Source organism: Dromiciops gliroides, chromosome 4, assembly GCF_019393635.1.
Source record: "Dromiciops gliroides isolate mDroGli1 chromosome 4, mDroGli1.pri, whole genome shotgun sequence".
Classification (NCBI taxonomy): Eukaryota; Metazoa; Chordata; class Mammalia; order Microbiotheria; family Microbiotheriidae; genus Dromiciops; species Dromiciops gliroides.
In genome coordinates, this window is record NC_057864.1 from 390915167 (window position 1) to 390927378 (window position 12212).

General features: G+C 40.9%; 1 protein-coding gene across 1 annotated transcript in view; it reads left to right on the forward strand.

The window, feature by feature from the left end:
* Positions 1 to 1936: 1936 nt before the first annotated feature.
* MTHFD1L (methylenetetrahydrofolate dehydrogenase (NADP+ dependent) 1 like) overlaps positions 1937 to 12212 on the forward strand; it is a 218868-nt gene continuing 208592 nt past the window's right edge. Inside the window, exons 1-2 of the mRNA XM_044003413.1 lie at positions 1937 to 3329; positions 10607 to 10691. Of these exons, the coding sequence (XP_043859348.1) occupies positions 3067 to 3329; positions 10607 to 10691 (348 nt within the window). The 5' untranslated portion in view covers positions 1937 to 3066. The remainder of the gene's footprint in view (positions 3330 to 10606; positions 10692 to 12212) is intronic.

Genomic DNA, 12212 nt, shown 5'->3' on the forward strand with positions numbered 1-12212 from the left:
TGGGGTGGAGGATAGTACCTTTCTGAAGACTTTTTAAAGGTGAATTTTAAACTTGACCATCAGTCCACCAGATAGATGTTCCCTCGTGCCATTCAACGCTAAGGCAAAAACCGGTTCTGGTTGCCTCTAGTAATATGTTTAACTTATAGAAACTGGTGACAGAAAAATCAAGTGTCCTGCATGAAGAATGTGAATCAACTAAAGCCTCACAGAGGAAAGAAAATGTGAATAATTTTAAAAGTTAGTTTGCAATGAGCCATGAATACAGGTGATACAACCAGGTATTAAGTAACATGTTTATTTTTAGTATAATAGAGGCAAGAAAGTTACAAAGAATCTGGTCCAGAAAGATTCTTACATTGTAAAGAGTATAAATTTATAAGACATTGCCTAGAGCGCGCTCCAATTCACTGCATTATTTATGGTTCCAGATATGAGTAAGAGCAGTTGCACTCATCTCCACCAGCCAGAAAGGTCCAGGACAGAAGTAACTTCCTCAACATTTCTGCTAGTTTGTATATATATATATATATATATATATATATATATATATATATATATATTTTACATTTTAGCCTTGTCAAATCTTGTCCTATGGATAAGACTTAGAGCTTCTTGTTGCACTTTTTTTTCATGACTTATTTTGTTTAAAAATAAAGTATGTACTCTTAAACCTTGCTCTTTGTATTTTTTGCTTTTCTTCCGAACTAAATTTAAATACATATGTAAACCCTAAGGGAAAATGTAATTTATGCTGTATCAAGAATTTGCAAACCATGGTTATGACAAATGTCTAAAAACTTGTAATGCAATAAAGAAATGTTAGAGTTTTATGAGTTTATACAGTGAAAATTAAGGGATGAAACAGATTGGACCTGTGACTTCATTCGAATAAGAAAATTTTGGAAATACAAATAAGCACCTTTTCTGCAACTTACAGTTGCCTTGCCCAAGGTCCCATAGCCAGTATTTGTCAGAGGTAGCCAGGCAACCCAGGTCTTGTTGGCCACTTTGTAGCCACTTTGCCAACTGGCTTCTGTGTCAGAATACCAATAAATGACATTTTAAGCATCATTGGAGGGAAATTATAAAAATTTTGGCATCACTAATTATACCCTTCACCTTCAAAACATTCTCAAGTCAGTCCACAAAAGATTTTGGAGTCTTGGAATGCTGAGAAGAATATGAATATATCTTTTTATTGGAATAAAATAAAGCAAATATTCAAAGTTTTGAATTTTAGTATCCAAATATTTAACACATGCCATGATGTCTTTTTACTTAAAAGATTAAAGTTTCTTAAGCAGAACCAGCCAAATTAAAAATTAATTGATAAGGGGGCAGCTAGGTGGTGCAGTGGATAGAGCACCGGCCCTGGAGTCAGGAGGACCTGAGTTCAAATCTGGCCTCAGACACTTGACACTTACTAGCTGTGTGACCCTGGGCAAGTCACTTAACCCCAATTGCCTCACCAAAACAAACAAAAAAGATAAGTATTGATAGTTAAAACTACCAGTTGACTATTGATGGAAAATGAGTCTTCAGTACCCTGGATTCATTAATGCTAACAGCTTACTATTCAACATTAGAATCTGAGAGTCCAGGGGGCAGCTTGGTGGCACAGTGGATAAAGCACTGGCTTTGGATTCAGGAGGACCTGAGTTCAAATATGGCCTCAGACACTTGACACTTGCTAGCTGCGTGACCCTGGGCAGATCACTTTACCCTCATTGCCCAGCACCCCCCCCCCAAAAGAATCTGAGAGTCCAGTTTCTCAGTTGTCCAGGACTTCTTACTGCCTCTTAGCCCTAAAACACTTCCAAAAATTCTGGGGATGAAGTTTGAGTCTCACTCTGTGTGTGTGTGTGTGTGTGTGTGTGTGTGTGTGTGTGTGTGTGTGTGTGTGTGTGTGTGTGTGTGTGTGTGTATCTCTCTCATTGGGTTCACAGGTAAAACCTTGCTTCGGAATCCAAAAGTTTGAGGGAACAGCCTTTCATTTAATTTTAAAATATTGTGCCAAAAGAGAGCATAAAATTGGAGAACAACTGAATTCACAACCTCTAAAGTTCAACAAAACCTAATGTTATTTATTGGTCCTTGGCAATGACTACCTCAAGAAGAGTTTCCCTTTAGATTTTGTCCCATTTATTTAAATACTGAAATTCCATTTTTAGAGTAAAATTAACCTAATTGGGGGCAGATATGACCAAATTACTAAAAAACTGGCCAAAGACCAAAGCCTGAAAATAAAAATCCTTGTTCTTGAACAAGAAGGAGTGGGATAGATAGGAATCAAAAGATTATGGCATGGGCTAACCTTTGTCCTGTCATGGACTCCTTCGCCAGTCTGAGACCCCTCTGAATGTGGTTTAAATAACTTAAGGAAATGCTTAGTTTTAGTTAGAGGTTATTGAAAACAAAGATATAATTTTTCCCCCGTTTGAGTTCATGAATTCCCAGAAATCTATCTTCTTCGAGTCCCAGATGATTTTCACAAAAGCTAACTCGATACTTGTTACTTTGTAATTTTTTCCGTTATCTTAACCCCCAGCAGTAGACAGCAGCTAACACTCCCAGCTAAAAGGATTGTGTGTTGTTGCAAAGGGAGCTTGCATCGGCATCGCTATTTTCTTTGCTTTATATTTTTTAAATGTCCTTCCAAGGTGACGCCCTCGGGGAACTTTGATGGGCGAGGCTGTTGGGGCAGGTACTTCGATGCTAGCTCTAGGGGAGTCCCTGAGCCCGGGGCTGGCAGGCGTGCCCAGTCTGGGCGGAGTGCCCTCTAGGGGCTGGCTTCTGGTCCCTTAAGAAGGAAGCGTCTGCTCGCTTCGCTTCCTGCAGCTTCTCTAGCTCCAGAGTTCCCCCGAGTACCGCCCAGCCCAGCCCAGCGCAGCCCGGCCGGCGTAGAGCCCAGCATTGAGTAACTTGGCGCAGCTGCAGCGTGTCTTGCCTTTGGCGGCGGCATCGCGCATCAGCGCATCGCGGGAGGACTCTAGCAGCCCGTGCCTCTGCCGAGCCGGCATCCTTAGTTCCTCGGCCACTAGCGGCGGCGGCTCCAGCCCAACCATGAGCACGAGGTGGTCCGGGGTCCTCAGACAGCTTCGCTGGGCGCATCAGCCCCCGGCCCCTCGAGGCTGCCGGCAGGGCATTGCCGCGCGGCGGCTCTTCCCGCCCCGGGAGAGCTTTCAGGTGCCCCGCCGGACAGGCAGCGGCGGTAGCGGCAGCGCGGGCGAGGGCCTGCTCGGGCAGCGGCGGCTGCGGGAGCCGCAGAGCGGGAGCGGCGGCCACGCGGGCGGGAAAGCGCCGCTGAAGCCGGACTCCGTGGTCAGGTGAGCGTCCTAGGACCATAACTTTCCCCGAAGGGAGGCGCGGGCGCATATGGGGTCTGCGTGGAGGCCTCGCTTCTCCCGCCCCCCGCCGCACCCCCTTGGGCGGCGAGAGGGCAGCGGGGGAGGGGATGGGGGGGTGCACCTAGGTCAGCTTGGTGACAACTTGTTGGAGCCCTGGACGTAGCGCCGCTGGGACGTAGCTGGGGGCCGGGCGCGCATCCCGCCACTGGCCCCGAGTGAGGTCTCGGGGGAGCCCGGTGCTGCGCACCCGCGTTTAGCCCGGCGGCGCGTGTGCCTGCGAGAGGCTCCCGCTGCATCCCCACGTGCGCCCGAGCGCTCCGAGCCGGGCCGGGCCTCGCCGCGCCGCGCTGGGGCTCGGGCCGGGGCCGCTACGTGCCGCCGCTGCCTCTGATGCAACCGCGTAAGGCTTTGCAGGAGACGGAAAGAAGAGGCCCTATTCCACATCTGCCAGCGGCTGCTTCCCGCCATCACCTGCCCGGTCACTGGGCAGCTGCCAGGTCCCGGGAAAGGGGCCTGGAATTTGGAGCTTGTGGGGACCCCCCCCCCGCAACCGCAGCCTCATATACGCCTCCTTCCTTGCCCGTCTGCATCAGCTCCTCCCGCCGGGGCGGCGCTTCCCGGCTAGAAAGTTCTGTTTGTTCATCCATCCAGAGGCACTGACTGCTAATGAATGGTCAGCCTGCCCTGGCAGCCCTTGAACTTGAATCATGTCTCAGAACGTTGGGGGAAAAAAACAACAACCTAGGAAAAATATTTTAATAGGTTGATTTCGTGGCTAGATGTATTTATAGCTTTTTAAAAAATAACTCTGGCCGGCGGGTGTGTTTATACTTAGTTACATACCAGCTCTTATGAAAAAGTAATGTTAGAGGCAACTAGGACTTTTGCTGAGAATGACCATGCTAAAGGAATTGTCACAGAGCAAGCTAATGAGAGAGAGAGAGGGGTGTGTGTGTGTGTGTGTGTGTGTGTGTGTGTGTGTGTGTGTGTGTGTGTGTGTGTGTGTGTGGCGGGGTGGGGGGGGAGGGGTTGGTGGTGTGCAGAACATTAAAATATTGGATACAGCAAATGAGTAAAAAACAGGCGCTCTAAAATTACTCAGTTGTTTAAAAAGAAAGAAAAACAAAAAACAATCTTTTTAGCACCTCTAAAATGCCTGAATTTGTTAGTACCTGGGCGACTCCTACCCTAAACCTTCCCAGCTGCTGGAGCCATCCATCTTCCCACATAGAAACGTTAATGAGCCTTCCTTTCATTAAGGTTAATCATCTCATACTGTAATTGGAAATTGAAGAACAGGTGTAGTAGTTCAAAAGCTGTGGTCTTTTGGTTGGCACGGTCCCAATCACATAGTTGGCGTTTAATAAATGTTTTTCGAGATTGATTGGTTGGGAACCATTAATGGTACTACAAATACTTCAAATCAGTGGCTGTTTTTTGGTGTTTGTACCAGTCACACCTCCCTCCCTACGGAAATTGCAATCCCTTTGTGCCTAGTCCTAAATGGATGATTTCAGTGAATTTGCCTGAGGCCAACAAAAATAACTAGAGTACCTAATTGGTTCAGTTCCTTAGATAGTGTAGTTATCAGATAATGGAGGTGACAGATGAGGTTTCAGATTTAGAGCTGAAAGAGTTCTCTTTGAAAGTATTTACTTTTATTTATACAATTGTTTTATTGATGGTCCTCTAAGCATAAGGGAAAGATTATAGTATCCAGCAGGGGCCAGTTCTGTACACTCAAAAGTCACTTGGGGCTGAGAATTTTGGTGTGGGAGAATGACTGAGATGCTTTGGGGCACCTCCAGGGAAACCACCACCATGAGAAGAGACAAAGTGGGAAAGTGAGTTGAGGAAAATCTAGGGGTTGTCTCAGGTGTCTGAATAAATAGTGCAAAACAAAGGAAAATGGGCCAACACTTGATGAGACAGGGACCTTGTGGAATGTGAGAATATGGAACTACAACATTCTGTTCTTGAGTGGGTCAAAAGATAATTAAGAATTATGAGAGCAGAATTTAAGGCCTGCACAGCAAAAATAATGGGCAGGGCAGAAAAAACTACTATAGCAAGACTCGACAAAGAAACATAAGAGAACATTAGATTTGGAATGCAAATATACTGAAGTGAAGAACAATCTAGAAGAAGAAAAGGAAAAAAAAAACCCAAAACATTGAAACAAAATATGCTTACTATGCAATCAAAACATTCAGGTTTCCAGGACAAGAGGCTTATAGACAACCTAAGGATTGTAGATCACCCAGAACACACTAGAACAAAACAAAACAAAACAAAATTAACACCGTAATACAGGAAATAATAGAAGAGAACTGCCCCAAACTTTTGAATGTAAAAAATGAAGTATCATTTGAAAAAACTTAGTTTCTCTCCAGAAGAACAAAAACAAAAACAAGGCTACAGACTCCAAGACATAGCAATTAGAAACAAGTTCTACTACTGATCAGGAGAAAAACATTCAAATACAAAGGAAAAGCAACTTGAATAACGTAAGAAGACGATTTTGTACCAAACAGAAAATGTGGGAGGGGATGGAATAATGTCTTTTGAAAAATAATGGGGTTCAGGAAGACCTGTCCTGTACATCTGAGCCTAACAGTACATGAAAAAAAAAAGATGGATATTCAAGAATAAAGAGGTGTTTGAAACATTTTTAGAAAAAAACAAAACTGAAGAGATTCTTTGCTTCTCAAACACCCTAACAGAAATTCAGAAGTGAATAAATGCACCAGCCAAGAACAGTAACACTCAGGAAATGACAGCAGAGAGGTCAATAAGAAGATTTTTTTCTAAATGTATGCAAGGAGAAAAGGGTGAATGCAGAAGTCAGGTGGAGGTAACAATGAAGAAACATACATGAGGTATTGTGGACTGAACTGGATGACACCCCACCCATAGGTGAATCAGTGTTTTGTTTTTGTGGGACTGCATTGCAGTGTAGCAGGGCATGTGATGGAGGCTTGGGAAGCACAGGGATAGGGAAGAATGTGTGATGTACCCTAGTCAAATTGAGGACTAGGAATAAGGGAAAGGTGACCTCTGTGTCAGAAAGAGAAGAGCTTACAGGGGAGTGAGTAAAGTGGAAGGGGGAAAGAATTGAAAAGGAGGGGGGAGGAAGGAGGCCTTGCTTTGGTAGTGGGAGGGGATTCAATTGATAAATCTCCTATGAGTAAAGAGCTATAGTCTGTGAAGGGAAATAGGGATCTTGTACTGGTTGTGGTCTGGGGGATTTGGTACTTGAAACATCTACTTGTTCGAACTTGGGGAAGGAGGTTGGGGGGGTGGAGTTGAAACTCCTGGGGAGTTAGAAGACTTATGGCATTTTCTAAATGGGACAGCAAAAGAATATACATATTTCTCAGCACCACGTGGAACTTGGAAACCATCCAATAAAACAAAAAAAGATCGACATATTAGACAAGAAGACAAAACCTAACAAATATATTGCTTACAAGAAACACGTTTTTAAATGACATACACACAAGAAAACAAGGGTTGGGAAAAATTTACTACGCATCAAGTAAATCCAAAAAAAGCAAGAGTTTCAGTTGTTCTGAAAAGGCAAAAATAAAAAGAGATAGACAAGCAAACTGTTATGCTGAAAGGAATCATAAACCAATATCAGTAATAAACTTAGATCATCCAAATGCCTTAGCATCCATATTCATGAAGCATATGAACTTCATGACAGTAACACAGTGGTGACAGGAGACTTCACTGTCTCTGTTTTGGATAAGTCTAACACAAAGAAAAACAAAAGAGAAAATATGGAATCAAATAAATTGCAGGAAAACCTGGAGTTAAAAGGCTTATGGTGTCTCTAAATGGGACAGCAAAAGAACCATTTCTTAGTGCCACATAGAATTTTTATAAAAATTGATCATGTAGTAAAGGACTAAGGTATTATAAACAGATTTTTGTTTTTTAAAGGCAGAAATAGTTGTAATTCATCTTTTATAGAGGATAACACAATAAAAATAGAGACAACAAATAAAAGAATCAGACTCCAAATGGAGACTAAAAATGTAATCCTAAATAATGAATAGGTTAAAGAACAAATCATAAAAACAGTGAATAACTATGTAAAGAAGAAGAAGATGATGATCTTGCTGAGACAACATGCCAAAATTTCTGGGCTGTTGCTAAAGCAGTCCTTGGGGAAAATAATATCTTTACAAATGTACTTTAACAAAATAGAAAAATAGAAGGTTAATGAACTGAATATGCACGCCCTCCTAACGTTATTGTTACCTCATGCATAATAAGCCTGTAATAAATGTTGATTTGATTTTTTAATTGAATAACATAATTCTTTAAATGAAACCTCCAGTGTTTTTCGTTTTCACCCACCCAGATAATTCCTATATGCTGTTTCTTCTCTCTGTCTCTACTTATCCTTCAGCATAACCACCAAAGTAATTTCCCTAAAAGCCCAGATCTGACTCTAATACCCCTATGCCCCTTAGTAAATTTTAGCATCCCCTATTAGATGTGGTTGTTCAGTTGTGTCTGACTATTCATGATGCCATTTGGACTTTTTTTGGCAAAGATATTGGAGTAGTTTGCTGTTTCCTTCTCTAGCTCATTTTACAGATGAGGAAACTGAGGCAAATAGGATTGAGTTACTTGCCCAGGGTTACACAGCTTGTAAGTGTCTGAGGACAGATTTGAAATCAGGTCATCTTAACTACAGGCCCAGCACTCTATCCTTTGAGACACCAACCTGCCCCCTATTACATATAGATTTAAATATAGACTACTCTGTTTGCATTTAATCTCCTTTACAATTAAAGCCCCACTTCCCCTTTCAGTGTTTTCATGTTATTCCTCTTCAATTCAGTATTTAAAACAGTGCCTGGAACCTAGGAAGCACTGAATAAATTGCTTATCGATTGATTGGTTGGGTTCACCCTGGAAATGACCTTGATTTCTGTGTTCTGTATCTAAAATGAGATGTGTGGAAATTGCTTAAAATATTATACAAACATAAGGCATTATTATTGCTATTCTTACAATCCATCAGTCTGGCGCTGCCTTCCCTCCACCACCCATCTATATCTTCTCATCTGTTCACAGAATGTGTTATCATTTATTGCCCATAGAAAAGTACTGCTTTATGGAAAACAGAATTGTTCGTGTTCAGGTTATCCAATTATTCTTTTCATTTGCCCTGATCAGAGGTTGATAGTTGACCAGGTTTTTTCCAAAACAGTGGCAGGAAAATTCACAATTAGAAACATTGTTTTTTGATTTGTGGTAACAGGCTGTTCTTTTCAAGTAAGTAATAGAACAGTCTTCGAATCCTAAAACAAAGCAATAGAAGCTTAAACAAGGCTAGAAAGTCTAGTTATGTGGTTCTAAAAGTATAGAGATGGAGATGACCTAAGAAACCATCGAAAATGATCTAATAAATACCAGGTTTAGGCTGGTTCAGAGTACTAAAAATCCAGGACAGGGAAACATGGGAAGTACAACAGGACAGGAAAGCAGGCCAGCTTTATTGTGGAGACATTCAAAACATTGTGTTTTGGGACATATTGTTGGGTCCTGGGAAGAAGAATGGAAACTGGGTCCACTGGGTCCTGGGTGGGAGTGGAGCATTTTCTCAAGCCAGTAAAGTCTGATGGGTCTTTATAATGTTCTCATCTAGGTCAGTTCAAGGAAGTTGGGAGCTTGGACCTAGGGTGTTAGGGGAATGTTCAGGCTGATGCAGAGGGAAAGAAAATGTATTCATATAGCTGGTCAGCTACTGTCTTCTTTCCAACCCCTCATTTTACATATAAGGAAACTGAAGCCCTGAGGAGTTCTGAAGATAATTGACTGAGTCTAAAATGGTTTATCCAGCCCCTGTAATTCCAAACTGCTCTTCCCACTATACTATACTCTAAGAATTGGGAGGGATTGAGGGGCAGCTAGGTGACTCAGTTGGATAGAGGACCTGAGTTCAAATCCAGCCTCAGACACTTAACCCTGGCTGTGATTATGAGAGTGAAAGCATTAACTGGCCCCTCCCTCTCCCCTTTCCAGTAAGAACCTTGGGGGCCCAAATGAAGTCTTGTATGTAAGTCCCATGTCAATCTCAAGTTATTTTTAGATATGATATTTCCCAGATTGGACATAATTTTTGAAATATTGTATCTACATTTCCTGTCTCTTCCTCCTCCCCCTTCTCCCCATATGTAGTTAGTATGGGTGGCCTGAGAAAACTTGGTTAGAATTGTCTATACAGTATTATTATATGCCAGGTAGGTGATCCAGCAGATAGAGCATTGAGTCTGGAGTCAGAAAGACCTGTACTACATAGCTACTTCATACACATTTTCAGAGAAGTAAGGGAAAAGGAATAAACATTTATATAGTGCCATACTACATACCAGAAACTGTGCTAAGCACTTTACAAATATTATTATCCCCATTTTACAGTTGAGGAAACTGAGGCAAAGAGAGATTTATTTTTCCCCCCCAGGGTCACATAGCTATTAAGTGTCTGAATCCAGATCTGACCTTAGATCTTCCTGACTCAGGTCTAGTGGTTTATCCATTGTACCACCTAGTTGTCTATTTCCAAAAAGAAATATTTTAAAGTGAAGTTTGAGGCAAGGGTTTTTTTTTTTATAACTGAATGGAGTGAGTTATTCTTTTTACCAAAGCTAATTGAAGCAGGTCCTTAAGAGATGAATGATATCTATTACAACAAATTAGTTGCAGATATTTTCTGATAGTTATCATTGTATTATAGGTCAACATCTCTCCCAAAGTCCATTTAAATTGTTCTATTTATAAGCACTTATATAGTGCCTACTATGTGCCAGGCACTGTGTGAATTGCTTTTTACAAATCCTCCTTTAATTCCTACAACAACACTGAGCGGTAGACACCTTATTATAACCTCATTTCTACAGTTGAGGGAATTGGGGCAGATAGGTGTTAAATGACTTGATCATTTAACTAGTCATACAAAGCCAGGTCAAACTTATTTTATTCTATACATTGCTATTAACAAGCATCTTCTAGTCTTGGGCAACTACTAAGTTAGATAAGCTCTGACTCCAATTTGTCAGACTGTTCTATTTTCTGCTACTGATAATTATAGTTCTCTTTTTTCTGCCACCCTAAAATTCATTTTTCCCACTCCATGCTGTTTCACCTTTTTACATTTTTTGAGAAATTAGTACATTGTCAAAATACATCTTTTTGTTAGTAGATGTTTAACTGAATTGTATTTCTTCTCATTGCAGAGAAATAATTCATAATTCCAAAGAAGTTCTGAGTTTATTGCAGAAAGGAAACCCTGACTTTAAGCCAGTACTTGGAATTGTCCAGGTAAGGTTGAGAGTATAGTTTAGGATTGCCGTTTTACAATATGTTTCCATTTTCAAATTTCTTGTGACAAGCTTAGCTTTGAACTCAGAGAAATCACGAAGGAGCAGACAGCTTTGGTGTTTCCTAGCTTTTTTAAGCAGACTAAAAAGATTTGATCACTTATGGATTCTCTCTAGTACTTGGGCATAAACTGTATATTCTTTTAGTGAGTTGTGATTTCTGTCAGGACTGTTCTAGAACAAAGTGAAAAAAATTCACCCATTTTTACTCTGAAAAAATTAAGCTTCAATAGGCATTTAAGTGCCCACTGTGACAAAATTATTCAAGGATCAACGATGGTGCTGAGATAGGATAAAAACCAGTTTATTATGGTCAGAGCATAGACTCACTGTATCAGTTAGCCCAAAGCAGCAGTTTCAGCAATATTATATAATAGATTAGTACAATAGAATTTCAGAGAACAAATAAGGAAAGATGATGGTTTACAGACCAAAGAACAGATGACTGAAGGAGAAAATTGATATCAAGTAAAACAAGAAAGTAGTGGGGAGCTATAGCTGATATCTAAAGCTATAAATTTACAGACTGATAGAGTAGGAATTAACCAGTAAATATCCGACTAGAGCTGATGTGTTGGGTTGATTTTGCAGACTTTTTAGTTAGTTCTGTGCCATGCTGATCTTGAGGAAATGTCAATAGTAAAGTTGAGCCACAAATTCTCTTATGATATTAAATCTGTTTGATATATATATATATATATATATATATATATAAAAACACATATACATATACACATACATGTGTGTGTGTGTGTGTATATATATATATGTATATATATATATATATATATATATATATATATATATATATATATATATATAAATTTCAAGCAATATTCTAGAGGGAAAGTATCACTGACTTGGAAATTTTCTCATGGAAGGAATCCTTCATTCTTACTCAGCATGGATCCCCCCCAGTCTAGAAGGTGGTAGCTGAGCTAGTTCTGTTGTTCGGTTGTTTTAATCTTTTAGTGACCTCACTTGGAGTTTTCTTGGCAAAGAAACTGGAATGGTTTACCATTTCCTTCTCCAGATGAGGAAACTAAGGCAAACAGAGTAGAGTCACTTGCCCAGGGTCACACAGCTAGTAAGTGTCTGAGGTCAGATTTGAATTCGGAGAAATGAGTTTTCCAGACTCCAAGTCTGGTGTTCTATCTACTGTGCCATCTAGCTGCCCTGAACGTGTCCTATTTGTATTTATATTTGTGTTGAGCCCAGCACTCTGCACTGTACATAAAGGCTGAGGGCCTCCTTTTTGAAGTTTCCATTAGATTGTAAACTGCCTCTGGATTCTGGAAGCCACTTTGAAGAAAAGGCTGCCTTTGGAAGATCTGGTCCCTACTGGAATCTTGCAGCTAGATCTTCCTAAATTTGACTCTGGGGCCCAAGCTCTCCCGATTTGATTTATATCTCAAAGTGACTTTTCAATCCTTGTAAATGTTTCAGCTGCCGGATAGTTAGT